The sequence below is a fragment of the Gastrolobium bilobum genome, unplaced genomic scaffold (genome assembly GCF_033153095.1).
Source record: "Gastrolobium bilobum isolate Gb01-03AN ecotype WA unplaced genomic scaffold, APGP_CSIRO_Gbil_v1 utg33260, whole genome shotgun sequence".
In the NCBI taxonomy this organism is placed as follows: Eukaryota; Viridiplantae; Streptophyta; class Magnoliopsida; order Fabales; family Fabaceae; genus Gastrolobium; species Gastrolobium bilobum.
The window spans coordinates 332033-352389 of NW_026898181.1; the positions used below are offsets into that span (position 1 = coordinate 332033).

A 20357-nucleotide genomic window follows, 5' to 3' on the forward strand; every position below is an offset into this window, starting at 1 on the left:
TACTGTAGTGGGTACACACACTTTGATGGAATAAACTGCACGCTATTAGGGACGCGTGGGTGAGCAATCACTTTCATTGTGTCAGAAGAGAGAACTAAGAAGAAGGGAGCATGCAATTACAAGCAAACAAGGTTGTTCTGTAACTGTTTAGTCACACTTTTGACTGTTGCTATTTGCCAACCTTAACATGTCTTCATTTCCTCTTTTCTTTGTCTTGCTTTTCCCTTGACACTTTACCTTATCATCATTCTCTTTGGTTGGTTTTGTGCTCACCCCAGATTCCAATTTGTCTCCTTTTCCTTTCTGGGTCTCCATCTCTTGGCCTTGTTTTCCTCTTTCTGCGGCGTTTTGGAGTTGGAAGTGGATGCTAAAGGTCTTGCCTTTGGGTTCTTTGCTGATTTTTTTTCTGCTTTTTTGACCTCAAATCTGAAGATTGGTGTTCATCTTTAGCCGTCAATAATCTGAGTATTTCCTTGATTTGGAGAGAAAGATGAAGGATTTTCCTGGGACACCAGGCACTGCTCTTGGTTTGACTCTAAGGATGTCACAGTTCATTTTTGCTGCTGGGTCAATTGCTTCCATGGCTACCACACCCAGTTTCTTTAATTTTACGGCCTTTTGGTAATTAAAAGATTTTTATTTTCTGAAATTTTTCATGCATTTATCTCTTTTGGTGGATTTTGTTGCATGACTGTCATATTCTCATAACACTTACTTGAAAAAGGGTATTCTAATATATTATAGAATTGTAAATAATGTGTACAAAGGGTTCTCTATTTATAGAGAATATTTGACCTACTTTTTTGGCCCAATACAACAAAGGGCTTGGCCCAATACAACAATAAATGACTAAATAAAAACTAAATAATCAATATTATTTACAACACTCCCCCTCAAGCTGAGGAATAGATATTTATCATTTCCAGCTTGCTAGTAAGTTCTTGAAATCTGTCTGAAGGAAGCCCCTTTGTTAATAGATCAGCTAATTGACGCCCAGTGAGAATGTATGGAGTGGTAATCAACCTGCTATCAAGTTTCTCTTTGATGAAATGACGGTCGACCTCAATATGTTTAGTCCGATCATGTTGAACTGGATTATGAGCTATACAAATAGTGGACTTATTATCACATAGCAGCTTCATAGGTCCCTCACATTTTATTTTGAGATAATCAAGTACAATTTTCAGCCACAGTAACTCACAAATGCCTTGAGCCATAGCTCGAAATTCAGCTTCTGCACTTGATCTGGCAACCACATCTTGTTTCTTACTTCTCCATGTCACCAAGTTACCGCAAAGAAACATGCAATAACCAGTGGTAGAACGACGGTCAGTCACGGATCCAGCATAATCAGCATCTGTGTAGACTTCTAAAGATAGATTGCCATCACGTCGGAATAACAATCCTTTACCAGGAGTACCTTTAAGATACTGAAGAATTCTCTCTACTGCCTGCATGTGTTTTTCCTTTGGATCGTGCATAAACTGACTGACAACACTAACAGCATAAGCTAGGTCTGGTCTAGTATGGGCCAGATATATCAATTTCCCAACTAGCCGTTGATATTGTCCTTTATCAACTGGAGGACTCTCTTCTTCATAACCCATCTTGTGATTCTGCTCAATAGGAGTATTAGAGGGTTTACACCCGAGCTTTCCTGCTTCTTTGAGAAGATCAAGAACATATTTTCTCTGACTGATAAAAATTCCTTTGCTTGAATGAGCTACTTCTATCCCTAGGAAATATCTCAGTTTCCCAAGGTCTTTGATTTCAAACTCAGAGGCAAGCCGTGTTTGCAGAATCTGTCTCTCCACAAAATCATCACCTGTGATAATAATATCATCAACATATACAAGGAGCACAGTAAGCTTCCCGTTTTGGGAGTGCTTGAAGAAAAGAGTGTGATCTCCTTGGCTCTGTCTGTATCCTGAGGTCATCATAACCTTAGTAAATCTTCCAAACCAAGCACGAGGTGACTGCTTCAATCCATACAAGGCCTTTTTTAATCTACAAACTTTATTTTCCCCCTTCACAGAATCAAAACCAGGCGGGATTTCCATGTAGACTTCTTCTTCTAACTCACCATTGAGGAAAACATTTTTCACATCAAATTGATTTATATCCCAATTGTAATGGGCAGCAAGGGATAACAAGATTCTCACTGTATTCATCTTTGCAACTGGAGCAAAGGTTTCTTCATAATCAATGCCATAGGTTTGAGTGTAACCTTTGGCCACTAATCGAGCCTTATATCTCTCAAGAGTGCCATCAGAATTATATTTCAGGGCATAAACCCATCTGCACCCTACTGCTTTCTTTCCGTTGGGTCTATCAATAACCTCCCATGTTTTATTTTTCTCCAAAGCATTCATCTCCTCTTGCATGGCTTGAGCCCAATTCCTATCTTTCAAGGCTTCATGTACTGATTTTGGGATTGTAGTAGAATCTAGTACTGAAACAAAGCTTTTGTGCTGCACAGAAAGATTAGCAGAGGAAACAAAGTGGGAGATAGGGTATTGAGTACAAGAGGGACATGAGGAACAAGTTTTCTTGTGACAAGATCTTTTTCCTTTTCTAAGAGCAATAGGTAAGTCATCAGAAGTAGAAGCAATGAGTAAGTCATTAGAGATATCAGAAGAAATAGACAAATCATGAGAGGAAATTATATTAGAATCAGAAACAGGAGATTCAGGAGACTCAGAAGAAATAGGAGATTCAGGACTTACCAGTGGTTCAGACGATTGGGGTTGCTGGTGAGACAGTATGGGTTGTATCTCAGGTGTATTTGAAGGTTCTGACACACCAGGAGCAGACACACTAGGAAGAGAGAAGATTGATCCAGACTCAAAGAAGGAAGGGGACGAGTCTTCTGAAGAACTATTCTCCCCCTGACGATGAGGGCCCAGGAAATAAGATTCAGATTCTTGAAAGGTGACATCCATAGAAACAAAAAATTTCCGACTTGGTGGATGATAACACTTGTACCCTTTTTTATAAGGGTTATAACCAAGGAAGACACACTTAAGAGCCCTAGGATCCAACTTACTCCGATGTTGTTTATGAACATGGACAAAGGCAACACATCCAAACACTCTTGGTGGAAGGCTCTGCAATATGGGAACAGAAGGAAAGAAGGAAGTCATGGAATGAATAGGACTGATATTGTTAAGGACCCGTGAAGGTAAACGGTTGATCAAAAAAGTTGCAGCTAATACTGCTTCTCCCCAATAAGAACTAGGAACAGATGTCTGAAAAAGTAGTGCTCTAGCAACTTCAAGAAGATGACGATTTTTCCTTTCAGCAACCCCATTTTGTTGAGGGGTATCAACACATGTGAGCTCATGAATCATACCTCTGTCTGAAATGAATTGTGACAGGCGTCGATTGACGTACTCAGTACCATTATCAGATCTGAGTCTTTTAATACCCTTACCAAACTGAGTCTCAACCATGTGATGAAACCGAATAAATATCTCTGGTACTTCAGACTTGTCTTTCATCAAGTATATCCATGTTATCCGAGTACAATCGTCAATAATAGAAACAAACCACCTTGCACCTGAAACACTGTGCACTTTAGAAGGGCCCCAAACATCAGAATGGATAAGAGAAAAAGGTTCCCTGCTTTTAATAGTGCTAGAAGGAAATGACACTCGATGGTGTTTTGCAAATTCACAAACATCACAATGAAAGGTCTCAACTGACTTATTGAGAAACAGAGAAGGGAACATAGACTTCAAAAGACTAAATGGTGGATGCCCCAGACGCTTGTGATGGAGCCAAATCATAGACTCTGTAGTAGAAGGATGACGTGTCATTAATAACTGATTTTTGCTAGCATGGTCTGGAAGGAGATGATACAACCCATCCTGTTCATTAGCAACTCCAATTGTCTTCTTCGTGGTAAGATCCTGAATAAGACAATGAGAAGGAAAAAATGTGATAGAACAATTCAAATCAGTTGTAAGTTTTTGAGTGGAGATAAGATTAGTAGAAAGCTGAGGAACATAAAGAACATTTTTAAGAAACAAGGAAGGTTGAATTTGAATGTTACCAGAACCAATAACTGATTTATGGGATCCATCAGCTACGGATATAGTATGACTACCAACAGTAGGATGATAAGAACAAAACAACTCAGTACGACAAGCCATATGATCAGTTGCACCAGAATCCAAAATCCATGAGGTTTTAAAATCAGTGCAAGAAGCAAGAAGAGATATAGAACCTGTGCTCTTACCAGATAAGATCGAAGAACTATCATGCTCGGCCATTCTTTAACAAAAAAAGTTAACAACCAGCGATAAAATCAACCAAACAAAATATCAAATGACCTCTGATAAGAAAAATAATTACAGATCCAGACAGAAGACAAGAAGACGAGAAGAATGGTGGTGGTCCGGTCCAAAAACACGGCCGTACGCGCCTCCACGCGCCGGAGAAAGGAGCTGCGCGTGGGATTCACTCGCCGGGAAAGGGGCGGCGCGTGAGAGCGCGTGGATGGGCTTCGCCGGTTGAGATTTTTCTGGTGTGGTCGTCCAGTGAGCGCGCACCTGTCTGTGGGTGGTCGCGGTTGAAAAGTCGCCGGAAAGTGGTCCAAACAGTGAAGACAGATCTGATTGGAGGCGGTCGGAGGTGTTTCGGTCGTTTGTGGCGGAGGAACAATGCGTAGAATGATAGATCGGAGGAAAAATAAGGTCAACAATGGTCCCCTTGGTCCAAAAGGTCCCCGAAAAATTTTTCCGGTGGCGGCAAGAGGCAAAGAAATTAGGGTTTTGTTAAAAAAGAAGATAATATGTGCGGAAGCAAAGCCCTCAGATCGAGAGCTCTGATACCAACTTGAAAAAGGGTATTCTAATATATTATAGAATTGTAAATAATGTGTACAAAGGGTTCTCTATTTATAGAGAATATTTGACCTACTTTTTTGGCCCAATACAACAAAGGGCTTGGCCCAATACAACAATAAATGACTAAATAAAAACTAAATAATCAATATTATTTACAACACACTTTAGTAATATGTTATCCAACTGTTTATTATTGATTCAGTTTCATATCTGTATGTATACATATAAGTCAATTTAGCCTTCTCAAGCAATTTTAGCTTATTGTCTGTAACAGTCGTGACTGGAATTTGTAATGGGAATTTGTCATTGTTGTTGGGATTTGTGAACTCTGATATCCATGAAACTTATATTTTGATACAAAAGATGTGAATTATAGTTTTGATGTGACTGAATCAAATGTATGTTGTATGAAAATTCACTAATGAGTTGTGCCAAATCAACTTCTGAACCTAATAACAGAAAGAAAGAATCATAGGATATTATTAGTTATGAGGGTGATGGGTATGAAATAGCATCTTCCCCGAGTTAGGTCCTATCTGCGTTCTCATGAGACTTAAAGTTCTTGAAAATATTCCACTAAACACTATTTGCTGGGGTACATCATTCATTCTTAAATCAGTTGTAAATAAGAAGTGGAAATCATGTGTCTGTTCCTCCTTAATCTTTACTTTAGTTACTTTCACACGGCATTGTTGACTATTTACTGGCGCACATTTTATACAAAAAAACAATCTTGATGTTTGGCAATGGACATGAAACTAATATTATTCAACCACACTAAGAAGATTTTATAGTGTTTCTTAGGACCTTTTTCTGTCAAATTAAGTGGCTAGATAAGGTGCTCTCAATGTGTGGCCTGCAAAATACTTCCCAAATTCTCTTACTTTTGTGTTACTCACTTTGGGTAGATAACTACATCCCAACCACCCATACGAGCAGTTTGCTAAATTCTGGTTGCTTGTTGGTTTTCAAACTGTTAGCACATGAATGAACCTACTGGCTACTACACCATTCAATTATGAATACATTTTCCTACTGATTTTTATGCACAAGGTGTACTTGAAGATTATGATGTGATCGAATTTTTGCAACAGATTACTCATGATGTGTGCTGTATCTCAATTCAATCAAATTCATTGGTGGATGTGTTCACATGATGTTCCCTATCTGTTTCTCTCTTATCCTGTCCCTAAAAGCCTATGAATAATACGTTTTGATCATAATTACTACTTAAAAAGATCAAATTTATCATGTTGACAGTAAATTTTAAGCTCCTTTTCTTAATCAGTGTATGCTTGGATGCTAAGAATTGAGGAAATGAAACAGAAAATGGCTATATGTTCTTTGGCTCTCCATGCAAATGGTGACTAATCTGACAGTGAAATTCTGGAAAAAAAAAAAAAAAAACTCAGCTCAGCTGACTTTGGAACAGGGCTTGGATGTGATATGGAGAAGGGTGTTGAGTATTTTGACCAAAGAGGGAGGTCTTTGGTAAAACCTCGATAGCGTGTGATACAACTGCAGACTATCCCTTCTGTTTTTTCAAATGTCTACATTCTTGTTTTTCCCCTTATAGTGATGAAAGCATGTATTTCATGAACTGTTTTATAATGAACATGATGGTCAAGAAGTTTTCTCGCGTTGTTCATCAATATCATGCTTGTATATTGGATATGTAATAAACTCAATGTCGGCTGCTTCATTCGTGTTGTAGTTACTTGATAGCTTCAATGGGTTTACAAGTCATTTGGAGTTTCGTGCTTGCTTTATTGGATGCATATGCCTTGGTGCGAAAAAAGGTCCTCCACAACCCTGTACTGGTTAGCCTCTTCTTAGTTGGAGATTGGGTTAGCCTCTGCCAAAACCTTTACGCTTACTAATTGGTTTGTTACATACAGTAAAAGTTCTGAAAATATGATTTTTCGTTTACAAGTCTTCTTGACACTGTCCACAGGTAACATCAACACTCTCTCTAGCTGCAGCGTCATCTTCAGGTGGCATCACAGTTTTGTACTTTAATGATCTGGGACACTGCCATTTTGGAGAGGAATGCCAAAAATATCAGATTTCTGTTGCATTAGCCTTCTTGAGCTGGATACCGATTGCAATATCATCCCTAATTATGCTTTGGCTATTAGCTGCAGGGTAGCAGCAGACTCTATATTCCGCCAGAATTCTCTCATCCCACAGAAGTTCATCTTATTGAAAGTGTCAATATGAAAGAAAATAGAGTAGAGATTTACACTCATTAAAATCGATTCCTTCATTTCAACCGGAATTGGGATAGCAGCAGATTGTAAAGAGAAAGTGAAAAATGTATATGTGATTTTGCCTTGCAATGAAATCAATCTACCAATAGTGCTATTTGATTTCCTGATCCTGAGACTAGAAGGTCAAAACTCTTATGTTTACAGGAAATTGGGATGATGCTAATACATGTATTTGTTGGATGGTTTTCTCTTAGCTTAGCTTACAAGTATCTGTTAGATACTTTAAAAGGGCTTTTGATTGTGTCCATCATCATTTCTGTCGATAAATCATTTTCTTAGAGCTACGAATGTTGTACTTTGTGCCTGATCCTGTATTATGTGACTATTAACTAAATATTATGGCTAGAGAAGGAACCGTGTAAAGGATTGATAGTGATGCTATTGCGCGAATCTTTTATTTGCTTAAAGAACTTGAGATTTGGTGAGGTGTAAAACGCTAATCAAAAGTTGTGACCTTTGATAAAATATAGAACGACTCACCTAAAGTTAGTGAAATATAGGACACTAACCAAAAGTTGTATTCTTGATGTACTTTCAGAACAGTGATTTAGGAAGCTAGTGAGTGGTTATTGGAAACCTACTTACGAATCGAATAAGTACTGAGGAATTGTCTTGAAGAATGTAATATTTAGCTGATTTTACGTATTAGGACCTTTTGATTATTCGTTCACTCAAAAATGAATTATTTTATCCATGAGAAACTCCATGCCTGGAATGAACCCCGTGTTCCCTACCATCATTGCACAACCTAGTTGTTTCAGCTGTAAAGTTAGAAAAGGAATAAATATAATTACATAGATTAAAACTTTTCATAATAATATTGTACCCGGTGCAGCTTATAAAATTAATACTTTTCTCTGGCTAGTTGCCATTGGTTTACCACTTGAGAGAAGTTGAAGCATGCAGCCATACAGGTCATCAACGTCATCATGTGTACAGAATAGGGCATATGGATTGCAACTTTCCAAAACTAACTGTTTTGAATTGAAAAATGAAAATCAGTGGTTTAGCATTTTGATCCTCAATTTACCTGAACTTGTGGTTACGTTCTAGAAACATGAAGCACTAAGTGACCTCTTGATGATTTAGCTTGCTTAAAGGAACACCACAAAATCAGGATTACATTATTGATTCTTTAGTGGAAATATTAATGAACCACTATGGTGTTAAGTGGAAGGCAGCATCACATCAACGTCATCAAAATAACTGATAAAATTTTAAACCATCCATTGAATGAGATGACAGGTGGAACATTGGATGCAGCAAAAGTTGCCTGGCTATTGATATGGCCTAAGTGGTTGGTAATGGTAAACTATTGCACTGTGTGTAAACAGATATGTATACTGCAAAAGAGTGACAAGAAACATGACTTTATAGTAAAAATAAATTGTGGAACACACAATGGCAATGAATCAAGGAAAGTTGAACTAATCTTTTTAGTTCAAGGATTATCACGATGTCTTTTCGAAATTAGTCAAGGACCAAAGTTTCCAAATCAATGAATTCAATTAAACAATTCAAGGAAGTGTTCTCCATTAAAAAGATGAAAGTATAACTGTTTAGATTTGTATATATACGAGTCGATTAATATAAAGATTATTATTGTAATCTGTTGTAAATAATATTGATTTAATTATTATTTAGTTTATTGTTGTATTGGGCCAAGCCCTTTGTTGTATTGGGCCAAGGCCTTTAGGTTAAAAGTATGTCACATATTCTCTATAAATAGAGAATCCCTTGTACACATTATTTACATTTCTAATATATATCAGAATACCCTTTTTCAAGTTGGTATCAGAGCTCTCGATCTTGAGGGCTCTGCTTCCGCGCCTACGAAACCCTCGCTGCCATCAGCCGCCACCGGAAAAATTTTCCGGGGACCTCTTGGACCGAGAGATCACTGCTTCTCTTTGTTTTTCTCCCATCTTCCTCAATAACAAGACCCCAAACTGAACCGTTCAACGTCACCTCCAAACAGAAGCGTTTTTCACTAACCAAGAACACTGTTCATCGCGATTGACCTTCTTTTTGGCGGCCATTCAACTCCGATCAGCCCCAGATAGGTTCGCAATCCTTGGACGACCTTCGCCTGAAAAGCCCAGCCCGATCGGACGTCAGACGTGCCTCCACGCGCCGCTTCTTTCCCTGCGCGTGAATCTCACGCGCCGCCAGCTTCACCGGCGCGTGACAGCGCGTGACGGTTGCTTTTGGCTGCGGACCGGTGCAGTCTTGACCGACTCTCCAAGCTCGTTCTGGATCTGTGCTCACCTCTTTGATCGGACCTTGTTTGGTAATTTTTCGTGATTTTTTGGCTTCTTGGTACTATTCCTTGAGTTGTTTTGCAGTATGGCCGCTTCCGACGGTGATTCAACTCTAAACTTATCTGAAAAAAATTCTACCTCATCTATGGTGACCCCTCTTGGTCACAATGATCTTCCAAATCTACATCAGAGTTATCGATTTGACGGATCAAATTATTTGTCATGGTCTCAGTTCATTCGTACTACCATCAAGAGTCGCAATAAGATTGCTCATCTTGATGGCCCTGCTCCTGCTGCCACGGATCCCGATTTTGCTGTTTGGGATAATGAGGATTCTCTTATCATGACTTGGTTGTGGAATTCAATGACTCCTGAAGTGGGTCGTCATTGTATGTTCTTGTCTTCTGCTATGGAGATTTGGGAAACTGTCCGCTCCACTTATTCCTTGAAACAGGATATGGCTGCGCGCTATGAATTGCGCAATAAAATATTCACTACAAAACAAGATTCTTTATCCGTGACTGAGTACTATGGCACCTTGAAGGAGTTATGGACTGAACTTGATCAATTTCAGAGTTTGAAGATGAAATGTACTGCAGATGCTACTGCTTTAGCCAATGAGGTAGAAAATGAGCGTATTTTTGATTTTCTTGCTGGTTTGAATTCCGAGTATGATCCTATTCGGGTTCAGATACTTGGCAAAGAAACTTTTCCATCCCTTTATGCTGTTTTCAATACTGTTCGGGGAGAGGAGAATCGTCGGGGTGTTATGATGAACCCTGATAAATCTGTCATGTTATCATCAAAAGATGGTGCTGCTTCTAAACCCACTGATGGGTCTGCTATGATTTCAACAAAAAAAGATGGTTCTACTTACAGGAGTTCCTTTCCAAAATATTCTGATGGAGCATCTTCTAGACCTAAGAAAGATGATCGCTGGTGTTCTTATTGTAAAAGAACAGGTCATATCAAGGATCTATGCTATCGCCTCCATGGAAAACAAACTGTCTTAGAAAAGATGGCAAGGATGCGTGGTCAAGCGCATTTTACTTCTTCTGATATAGCTCCTACACCTAATGAGACCCAACCTGCATTTCGTCCAGATGAGTTGGAACGACTTCGAACCATACTTGATTCTCTGAGTAAGCCATCTGGTACTAGTGATTTGGCTATGACTGGTATGAGCTCCAAAATTTCTTCTTTTCTTACTTCATGTATTGATTTTAAACATTCTTGGGTTGTTGATTCTGGTGCCACTGATCATATGGCTTGTTGTGCTGACCCCTTTGTCTCTTATAACCCTACCATTGGCACTCATACGATAGCCGTAGCTGATGGCTCCCATACATCAGTTGCGGGTTCTGGTAACATAAAATTACAGCCTTCCTTACATCTCAAAGATGCTCTTCATGTCCCTAAACTTTCTACTAATCTTCTTTCTATTCATAAAATTACAAAAGATTTAAATTGCACTGTAACCTTCTTTCCTACTCACTGTGTTTTTCAGGATCTCGCCACAGGGAAGACGATTGGGGGTGCTAAAGAGCAAGGTGGGCTGTATTATCTGGTGTCACAATCTCCTGCAACTCATGTTAAGGATCACATCTTACTGTCACATGGCCAGTCAACTGCTGATTCTCTGATTTGGCTTCATCATAAGCGCTTGGGACATCCTCCATTTAGTTTACTCAAGTCTTTATTTCCGTCTTTGTTTTTGTCTAAGTCTGTTGAGTCTTATCATTGTGATGTTTGTGAGTTTGCTAAGCATCATCGTGTGTCTTTCCCTTCTAGTATTATTAAAAGTGTTGAACCTTTTGATCTTATTCATTCTGATGTTTGGGGTCCTTCTAAGGTCCCTCATTCTTCTGGAAATAAATGGTTTGTTTCTTTTATTGATGATTGCACTCGTGTAACTTGGGTTTACTTAATGCATGAAAAGTCTGAGGTACCAAAACTGTTCTTTCAATTTTATAAAATGATTGAGACTCAATTTTGTAAAAAAATCAAAAGAATAAGGACAGATAATGGTACTGAATATGTCAATCACTCTTTTTCCCAATTTATACAAAATCAAGGTATGATTCATGAACTTACATGTGTAGACACCCCTCAACAAAATGGGGTTGCTGAAAGGAAAAATCGTCACCTTCTTGAAGTTGCTCGTGCCTTATTGTTTCAAACACATGTACCCAAATGCTATTGGGGAGATGCCATTCTTACTGCAACATTCTTGATCAATCGTCTACCCACTCGGGTTCTCGATCATGTAAGTCCTATTCATTCCATGACTTCCTTTTTTTCTTCTATTCCAACTTTGCAAAGTCTTCCTCCTCGAGTGTTTGGATGTGTTGTCTTTGTTCATATTCATAAACAGCATCGCAGTAAGTTGGATCCTAGGGCTCTTAAATGTGTCTTCCTTGGATATGCTCCTGATAAGAAGGGCTACAAGTGTTATCACCCTGGAAGTCGGAAATTTTTTGTTTCTATGGATGTTACATTTCAGGAATCTGAGTCCTTTTTCCAAGGTCCTCATCTTCAGGGGGAGAATGATTCACCAGAAGACTCATCACCTTCCTTCTTTGAAACTTCAGTGTCTACTCCTTCACCTGTGTCAGTGTCTCTTCCTCTTGTTCCTGTTCCTAATGTGTCTGTGACTGATCCTCCGATGACTGATACATCAAGTACACAAGAGATACGGCAGATTGTAACACCTGAATTGGTATATCAAAGAAGGAAACAACCCACATTGCCTCAACAGCAACCTCAATCGTCTGAACCACTGGTAAGTCCTGAATCTCATATTTCTGATCATGATACTTCTGATGACTTACCCATTACTACTGCTTCTGATGATTTACCCATTGCTTTAAGAAAAGGAAAAAGATCTTGTTCCAAGAAATCTTGTTCTTCCTGTCCCTCTTGTACTCAATACCATATCTCCCATTTTGTTTCCTCTGCTAATATTTCTGTGCAGCACAAAAGCTTTGTTTCAGCACTAGATTCTACTTCAATCCCAAAATCAGTACATGAAGCTTTGAGAGATGGGAATTGGGCTCAAGCCATGCAAGAGGAGATGAATGCATTAGAGAAAAATAAAACATGGGAGGTTATTGATAGACCCAACGGAAAGAAAGCAGTAGGGTGCAGATGGGTTTATACCCTAAAATATAATTCTGATGGCACTCTTGAGATATACAAGGCTCGATTAGTCGCCAAAGGTTACACTCAAACCTATGGCATTGATTATGAAGAAACCTTTGCTCCAGTTGCAAAAATGAATACAGTGAGAATCTTGTTGTCCCTTGCTGCCCATTACAATTGGGATATAAATCAATTTGATGTGAAAAATGCTTTCCTCAATGGTGAGTTAGAAGAAGAAGTCTACATGGAAATCCCGCATGGTTTTGATTCTGTGAAGGGGGAAAATAAAGTTTGTCGATTAAAAAAGGCCTTGTATGGATTGAAGCAATCACCTCGTGCTTGGTTTGGGAGGTTTACTAAGGTTATGATGACCTTAGGATATAGACAGAGTCAAGGAGATCACACTCTTTTCTTCAAGCACTCCCAAAACGGGAAGCTTACTGTGCTCCTTGTATATGTTGATGATATTATTATCACAGGTAATGATTTTGTGGAGAGACAGATTCTGCAGACACGGCTTGCCTCTGAGTTCGAAGTCAAAGACCTTGGAAAACTGAGATATTTCCTAGGGATAGAAGTAGCTCATTCAAGCAAAGGAATTTTTATCAGCCAAAGGAAATATGTTCTTGATCTTCTCAAAGAAGCAGGAAAGCTCGGGTGTAAACCCTCTAATACTCCTATTGAGCAGAATCACAAGATGGGCTATGAAGAAGAGAGTCCTCCAGTTGATAAAGGACAATATCAACGGCTAGTTGGGAAATTGATATATCTGGCCCATACTAGACCAGACCTAGCTTATGCTGTTAGTGTTGTCAGTTAGTTTATGCACAATCCAAAGGAAAAACACATGCAGGCTGTAGAGAGAATTCTTCAGTATCTTAAAGGTACTCCTGGTAAAGGATTGTTATTCCGACGTGATGGCAATCTATCTTTAGAAGTCTACACAGATGCTGATTATGCTGGATCCATGACTGACCGTCGTTCTACCACTGGTTATTGCATGTTTCTTTGCGGTAACTTGGTGACATGGAGAAGTAAGAAACAAGATGTGGTTGACAGATCAAGTGCAGAAGCTGAATTTCGAGCTATGGCTCAAGGCATTTGTGAGTTACTGTGGCTGAAAATTGTACTTGATGATCTCAAAATAAAATGTGAGGGACCTATGAAGCTGCTATGTGATAATAAGTCCGCTATTTGTATAGCTCATAATCCAGTTCAACATGATCGGACTAAACATATTGAGGTCGACCGCCATTTCATCAAAGAGAAACTTGATAGCGGGTTAATTACCACTCCATACATTCCCACTGGGCGTCAATTAGCTGATCTATTAACAAAGGGGCTTCCTACAGACAGATTTCAAGAACTTACTAGCAAGCTGGGAATGATAAATATCTATTCCTCAACTTGAGGGGGAGTGTTGTAAATAATATTGATTTAATTATTATTTAGTTTATTGTTGTATTGGGCCAAGCCCTTTGTTGTATTGGGCCAAGGCCTTTAGGTTAAAAGTATGTCACATATTCTCTATAAATAGAGAATCCCTTGTACACATTATTTACATTTCTAATATATATCAGAATACCCTTTTTCAAGTTAATCTGCATACGTACTTTTTGTGTGAGTGCTTCTCACTAGTCATTAGTCATTCAAAACAGGCTATTATTGTGTGAGTGCTTCTCACTAGTCATTCAAAAGTTTAACTGTTTTGGATGCATGAAGAAAACTAAAAGTAGTGTCGGATTTTTCTACAAATGATGAAGTGCATGACTACGCAAATCAAAGTGCTTGAATCTTAAATTTAATACAATATCTCAACACAGCTGCGGATCATTTTAGCAATGCACGAATTTTTTATTTTTTTATTTTTCACGTTTTTGCCTTTCCAAATTATATCCCAGTAGAAGGGATATATATGCATAATGCACGGATACGAACTATCTATAGAGAAGGGAAAAAGATGATCAAATTCAGCACTTCAATTTGTTTCCACCTCCACGTGTGGTGTCATTCTATAATTCAGGACACACAAGAAGAAAATTAGTTAAGTAGAGATTTAATTATGAGTTCCTCGTTTCTGCTGTCGTTGCAGATGAGAAAAGTTGCAGCAAACTTTTAACGTTAGGATACGGAGCCGTATCCTGGAATAAAAAAAAAACACATTAGGATATGTAAAACCGTATGCCGATGAAAATAAGTGTTGCTGCACATTTTCTCATTTGCAGCGACATGAGAGCTATTAAAGATTTAATTATAGTCTTGGTTACGTTATCTTCAACTAGCATTTTTTGAAAATGATAATTCATAATATATACTATTCTGAAGTCCAAGTCAGGAATTTTCTATACATCTTATAGGAATTTAATAAAGAACAGGATACCATCAACATGCATGCATTAAGAATCACATTCAACTATCCCATCAACTTCTATGTTATATATTTGTATGTGTTGAACTTATTGAGAGCTTGTGAATAAGTGCAGGAAAGAAGCTCATAACTAAAGTTATGGAACGGAAAAGGTTTTCTCTTGTGCTTATATACAGAGAGTTCAAGCCACACCTGCTCATGATCTTTGCTCAGGTGGCCTATACCCTCGTATATTTTATCACTGAAGCTTCCTTCAATCATGGGATGAGTCCTCATGTGTATGTAACCTATCGGCATGTTGTGGCTGGAGTTGTGATGTTCCCTTTTGCTTACTTTCTGGAGAGGTACATATACATTTATTTCTCTTCAAATGCATTCGAGAATTCAATGCAACTTCAATCAGTTTATTTCAAGCTAACAATTAAATTCGGTGTGATCATAGAACATTCATCATGTATCCGACAGTTAACTTTTTTGTTTTTCTTTCAGAAATGTTAGGCCAAAGCTGACATTTGCTCTTTTCATGGAAATTTTTGTGCTTTCTCTGTTAGGGTAAGGACAAATAAAAATGCATGCTTCTAAACTATACCTAAGTATGGAAAATTGATTTGTCTAACTTCAAAATATTCCAGGATTAGCTTGACTCTTAATATGTACTTTGCAAGCCTGAAATGCACTTCCCCGACCTTTGTTGCTTCCATAATCAACACTATAGCTTCCCTTACCTTCATCATTGCAGTGGCACTCAGGTTTGCTTTATTATTGAACTTCATGGTTTGTAGTTTTTAAACACAATCTATAATAATATTTATTTATTTTGTATTTATCCTCAAGAGAGTTGAGTTGAGTTGCATGCAGGTTTGAGGTTCTTGATCTTCGAAATCCTCGTGGTATAGCAAAAGTTCTTGGGACCTTGATTTCTTTAGCTGGTGTAATGACTATGACACTATACAAAGGACCCATTATGAGAAATTTAGGGCGTCCTCTAATCCATATTCAAGGCAAAAGTGCTTCTATCAATGAGAGCTGGTTAAAAGGTTCACTTCTTACAGTTTCAAGCTGTGTTACATGGTCTATGTGGTACATTATGCAGGTTTTCACCTTCACTCATAACTAATTATTAGTTTCCTGTGATCATTTTATACATCATGCATAAAGAATGAGCTGGCTTCAATGCAAATTTCATAGTTTAAATATTGTTTTGGATTCTTATATATTGATTATCTTGCCTCAGTGGTAATGGAGATTATTACAATTCTGATATAATTGTGGAAATTCAGGCAGCCACTTTGAAAAGATACCCTGCCCAACTGTCACTCACTACGTGGATGTGCTTTATTGGAGCAGCACAATCAGCTGTTTTCACAGTGATAGCAGAACATAATAACCCTTCAGCATGGACTATAGGCCTCAACGTTGACTTGTGGTCCACATTATATGGTGTTAAGTATAATATATAATCAGCTGATAAAAGAGTACAAAATCTTTGTACCAAAAAAAGAAGGTACAAAATCTAGAGTTCTAACGATATCAATCATTAATGGCAGGGAGTTGTCATTGCTGGTTTGTTAATCTACATTCAACTATGGTGCACTGAGAAAAAAGGGCCAGTTTTTGTCACAATGTTTAACCCTCTTTGTACGATATTAGTGGCAATTCTAGCATACTTCGTCCTTGGTGAGAAACTATATTTGGGCAGGTGATAATCCATGCCTCATAATTCTGATCATTTATCTTTTCAAAATTACAAAGCAACTATTTGCTGATTAATCTAGTTTTAACATGAATTTTTTTTCTACATCTCTTTTAGACTGCCCTGTACTTACTAATACTAGTCCTTTTTATGTCTCCAAAACACAAACGGTTAGCATTCCTTCTTTTGCAAGTTGCAGGATTCAAAAGCTAGCTCTAAAGGTGGGAGTTCCCAAGGACTTATAAACTCCACATTGAGCTAGTTTTCGGGGTGGTGTATCCCAAGGTTCTTTACAGTCTTGAAGACTCCTTTCCTCTAAACTAGCTTTTGGGGTGATGTATCCCAAGATTCTTATCACAAACATAATTCTAGAAAGTAGGAATTACTAGTTTAGTGGACAATTTTTTTATTTAGGGTCATGGAATTTTAGCTTTTAATATAGGAAAAAATATTTATTATTTTAAAGGATATAGAGTTGTATCCTTTTAAGTGAGAGAAAGACACAAACTAATATTTTTTATTTAAAATTTTAAATTAAAAAAAATCACTCACTCTTTCTTTCATAATTTTCATTACTTGTGTTTTTCTCTCAGTTAAAATGACACAATTCCATATCTTTTAAAAGGAAAAATACCAAACCTATTAATATGTGATAGTATCCTTTTGCCAACATAAAGTGGCTAGTAATAAGCACATATATAATTTGTTTAACATAAAAGGATTTATATATCTCTATCCATGAATTATAGTAGATGACATTATGTATTAATGCTTTTACTCGGCCCTAAGTTAAGTAAATCATGCAAATTTAACATCAAGTATATATTCCTGGAATGAGAATTATTATAATTCTGAAATTTGCTTCTCATAAAATCATCTTCAGCATCATAGGTGCATTCATTGTCATAATTGGTCTGTACTTGGTGTTGTGGGGCAAAGAAGGGGACCAAGAGGTTTATGTGAAGACCAAAGATAAACCGCAGTGCAGTGGTGAAGACCCAGAATGCAGAATATAGCCAAAAACAATAGCTGGAAAGGAGGAAGTGCACATCCAAGTGGAGGAAGACAACTATATATATATATATATATATATATATATATGAAGATTCGTAGTCATCATGCTTAGAGGATTCCTCGTCTGAATAAATTTCTTCTTTTATAAGAGGAGAGGTGGGTCTGAATGTATTGACAGCTGAACTTGTTTACAAAATTAGAGGGAAAAAAGGTTTGGAAGACAATGGAGACAATACAGAAATATAGGTAAACATAAATTGACCCTAGTCCACGCATGTATTTATTATACTATAGAGTAGGGGTGTAACTATCGTAAATAATCAAATAGAATAATTTCAGTGTTTTAAGAAAGTCTATTTAAAATGTATCATATGCTTTTTTTTATATGCAGCAACTATAAATTTACATATCATCTTATATCATATTATTTATTTTAAATAAAATAAATAAGTTATTATTATAATAATTTTGAATAATAAAATAATATTATTTTAATTATTAAATATCTAATAGACTTAAACAAACTAATAAGCTTAAATTAAGATTTTTATTTTTTAAATATAGGTCAGACCAAATCAATAATTTGAACTAACAATCAGGTCACACCTAAATTATTTTACACACCACTGACTTATTTAAGTAAAAGCTCGTTCCAGCTCATTTACACCCGTGATACAGAGGAAAGAGTATACAAATACAAGTGAATAATGGTCCATTCATCATCCCGCTCCAATCAATCACCAATTAATCATTTTTTAGCAACATGTCGCCAATTAGGAAAATACACGTAGAAATAATACAATAGCGTAACTATTACTTGGAATCAATCTTCTGTAATTTATTTTTATTCTAAAATATGAAGAAAATGATATGAAAATGTATTATCAAAATTATAAATAAATAATTTATGAAAATTTTAAAATAGACATTCTTAGGAATTGTTTTTAATATATATGAACAATTTATCATTCAAATGATCAATAATATCCAAGTATTAGCTGATGAATAACTACTTATTGATTTAGTCAACCAATTGAGTACTGGTTAATTATCCTAATTAAAAGTATTATTACCAAGAATTATTTCTGAAGTTTTCTTTAATTTTTTTTTTATTCTTCATAAAGTACTGAAGAATAAAAATTAAAAGTTAAAAATCTTTAGTCATTTTCCATAATTTTCAATTTTCCACAAAAAAATTAAGGTGAAAACATGAACTAGCTGAAAGGTATCATAGGTGCAAATAAGAAGAATAGAGAGAAGAAAAAGTGTGATATGAGATATAAAAATAATTCACAGTACGTAGTTATTACAAGGAGATTAATATGTAACTAATCACAGCAGCCTCTGATTAATCATCAACTAATTAAGACATGTGTAACTATCCTAACTGTTGGGTCCAGAGTTATGAAAACAGAATCAAGCAGTTAAAATAGAATTAAAAATAGGAGATAACACGACATTTAATATGAAAATTCCTCAACTTAAAAGAAAAATATCATAAATAAGAATAAAAAAAATTCAAAAAAAAAGAAATTACAACTTCCCAGTAATACATCTCTCTATAAAAGAAATAGGAGAAATACTCACATGACAGTAAATTAATTTTGTCTCTAACAATGGATTGATGAAACTAATAGAACATACATGTATTTATAGGTGAGGTGAGGATCTCGTCCAATTTTCTTTCACACCATTAATCATGTCTATTTAAAGATCAACCATCTTTATCTCAAAGTCAAAATTGTCAACCACCTTTACTTTATTATTTCCTTCAAAGTCAAAATTGACTTTACCTATTTATTTTTTTATAGAATGAGACTGGAACATTGGTAAATATGCTACTTTGTGATAAAAAAAAATTATTGGTTAAAAAAAACAGCATCTTTACGGAATATGTGAGGATACTACTGTCCTTTTTCTTTTTTTACTCTACACTTACCAAATGAGTAAAGCAGTTGTTACCCTTAACACTAGTTAGTAAGCTAAGATAGAACCTTCATCTTCTACCCCTTTCATATAACTAAGTTATAATTTCCCCTAATGCATTATAAAATTATTCGACTAACTGCCCAAGAGTGACAAGAAACATGACTTCATAGTTAAAATAAATTGAACACAGAATGGCAATCAATCAAGAAAAGCTGAACTAGTCTTTACTTCAAGCATTATCTTGACGCCTTTTCGAAATTATTCAAGCATCAAAAACATGAAGTTTCCAAATCAATGAAGGATCATCAGTCTTGTCTTATTATATCAATACTATCCACATCATGCATTAATTCAATTGAACAATTCAAGAAAGCTTTTCCATTAAGAAAGATGAAGGGACAAATGTTTAGATTTGAATACATATATGAACTGATTAATATAAAGAAATTATTATGGTAATCTGCATACATGTTGTGGGCTATTATTGTGTAAGTGCTTCTCACTAGTCATTCACTTGAGTTAAATTGTTTTATATGCATGCAGTTTAGAGAAAAGAAAACTAAAACTAGTGCTTGATTTTTCTACAAATGCTGAAGTGCATGACTACGGAAGTCTAAGTGCTTGAATCTTTAATTTAATACAACATCTCTAACAAGGCACGAATTTTTATTTATTTATTTATTCTTTGGAAATTAAATCCCATCAGAAGAATCAATCAGGCAACATGAGAGGGGACAAAAGAATTATATTGGTGTAGTGAGCTTACGTTTGTATCGTTTGAGATGATGAAGTATGTCAGTATAACGGTGCTCTTAAAGGTAGTAATATAGA

The 20357-nt window shown here is 36.5% G+C and overlaps 2 protein-coding genes across 5 annotated transcripts; both read left to right on the plus strand.

The window, feature by feature from the left end:
• The first annotated feature begins 285 nt into the window (after positions 1 to 285).
• On the plus strand, positions 286 to 7294 carry LOC133313619 (CASP-like protein 5B3). The gene is made up of 3 exons (XM_061515015.1): positions 286 to 621; positions 6565 to 6697; positions 6805 to 7294. Exons 1-3 carry the CDS (start codon positions 491 to 493, stop codon positions 6997 to 6999), a joined length of 459 nt encoding a protein of 152 aa, XP_061370999.1. The 5' UTR covers positions 286 to 490; the 3' UTR covers positions 7000 to 7294.
• A 7714-nt stretch (positions 7295 to 15008) lies between these two features.
• On the plus strand, positions 15009 to 17942 carry LOC133313605 (WAT1-related protein At5g07050-like). Of its 4 annotated transcripts, none has more exons than XM_061514998.1 (7): positions 15009 to 15234; positions 15380 to 15442; positions 15523 to 15639; positions 15749 to 15983; positions 16171 to 16332; positions 16438 to 16589; positions 16783 to 17942. In XM_061514998.1, the coding sequence occupies exons 1-7, from the start codon at positions 15029 to 15031 to the stop codon at positions 16826 to 16828; spliced, it is 981 nt and encodes a 326-aa protein (XP_061370982.1). In that variant the 5' UTR covers positions 15009 to 15028; the 3' UTR covers positions 16829 to 17942. The 4 variants fall into 4 exon arrangements, with proteins under 4 accessions (XP_061370982.1, XP_061370980.1, XP_061370981.1 ...); XM_061514996.1 differs by having other exon boundaries at positions 17467 to 17942; XM_061514997.1 differs by having other exon boundaries at positions 17475 to 17942.
• The last annotated feature ends 2415 nt before the right edge of the window (positions 17943 to 20357 follow it).

Coding starts and splice junctions, on each gene's coding strand:
- LOC133313619 (XM_061515015.1), top strand. CDS start 491: ATGAAGGATTTTCCTGGGACACCAGGCACTGCTCTTGGTTTGACTCTA. Junction 622..6,564: donor TTTAATTTTACGGCCTTTTG/GTAATTAAAAGA, acceptor TTCGTGTTGTAG/TTACTTGATAGCTTCAATGG. Junction 6,698..6,804: donor TCTTCTTAGTTGGAGATTGG/GTTAGCCTCTGC, acceptor CACTGTCCACAG/GTAACATCAACACTCTCTCT.
- LOC133313605 (XM_061514996.1), top strand. CDS start 15,029: ATGGAACGGAAAAGGTTTTCTCTTGTGCTTATATACAGAGAGTTCAAG. Junction 15,235..15,379: donor TTTGCTTACTTTCTGGAGAG/GTACATATACAT, acceptor TTTTTCTTTCAG/AAATGTTAGGCCAAAGCTGA. Junction 15,640..15,748: donor ATCATTGCAGTGGCACTCAG/GTTTGCTTTATT, acceptor AGTTGCATGCAG/GTTTGAGGTTCTTGATCTTC.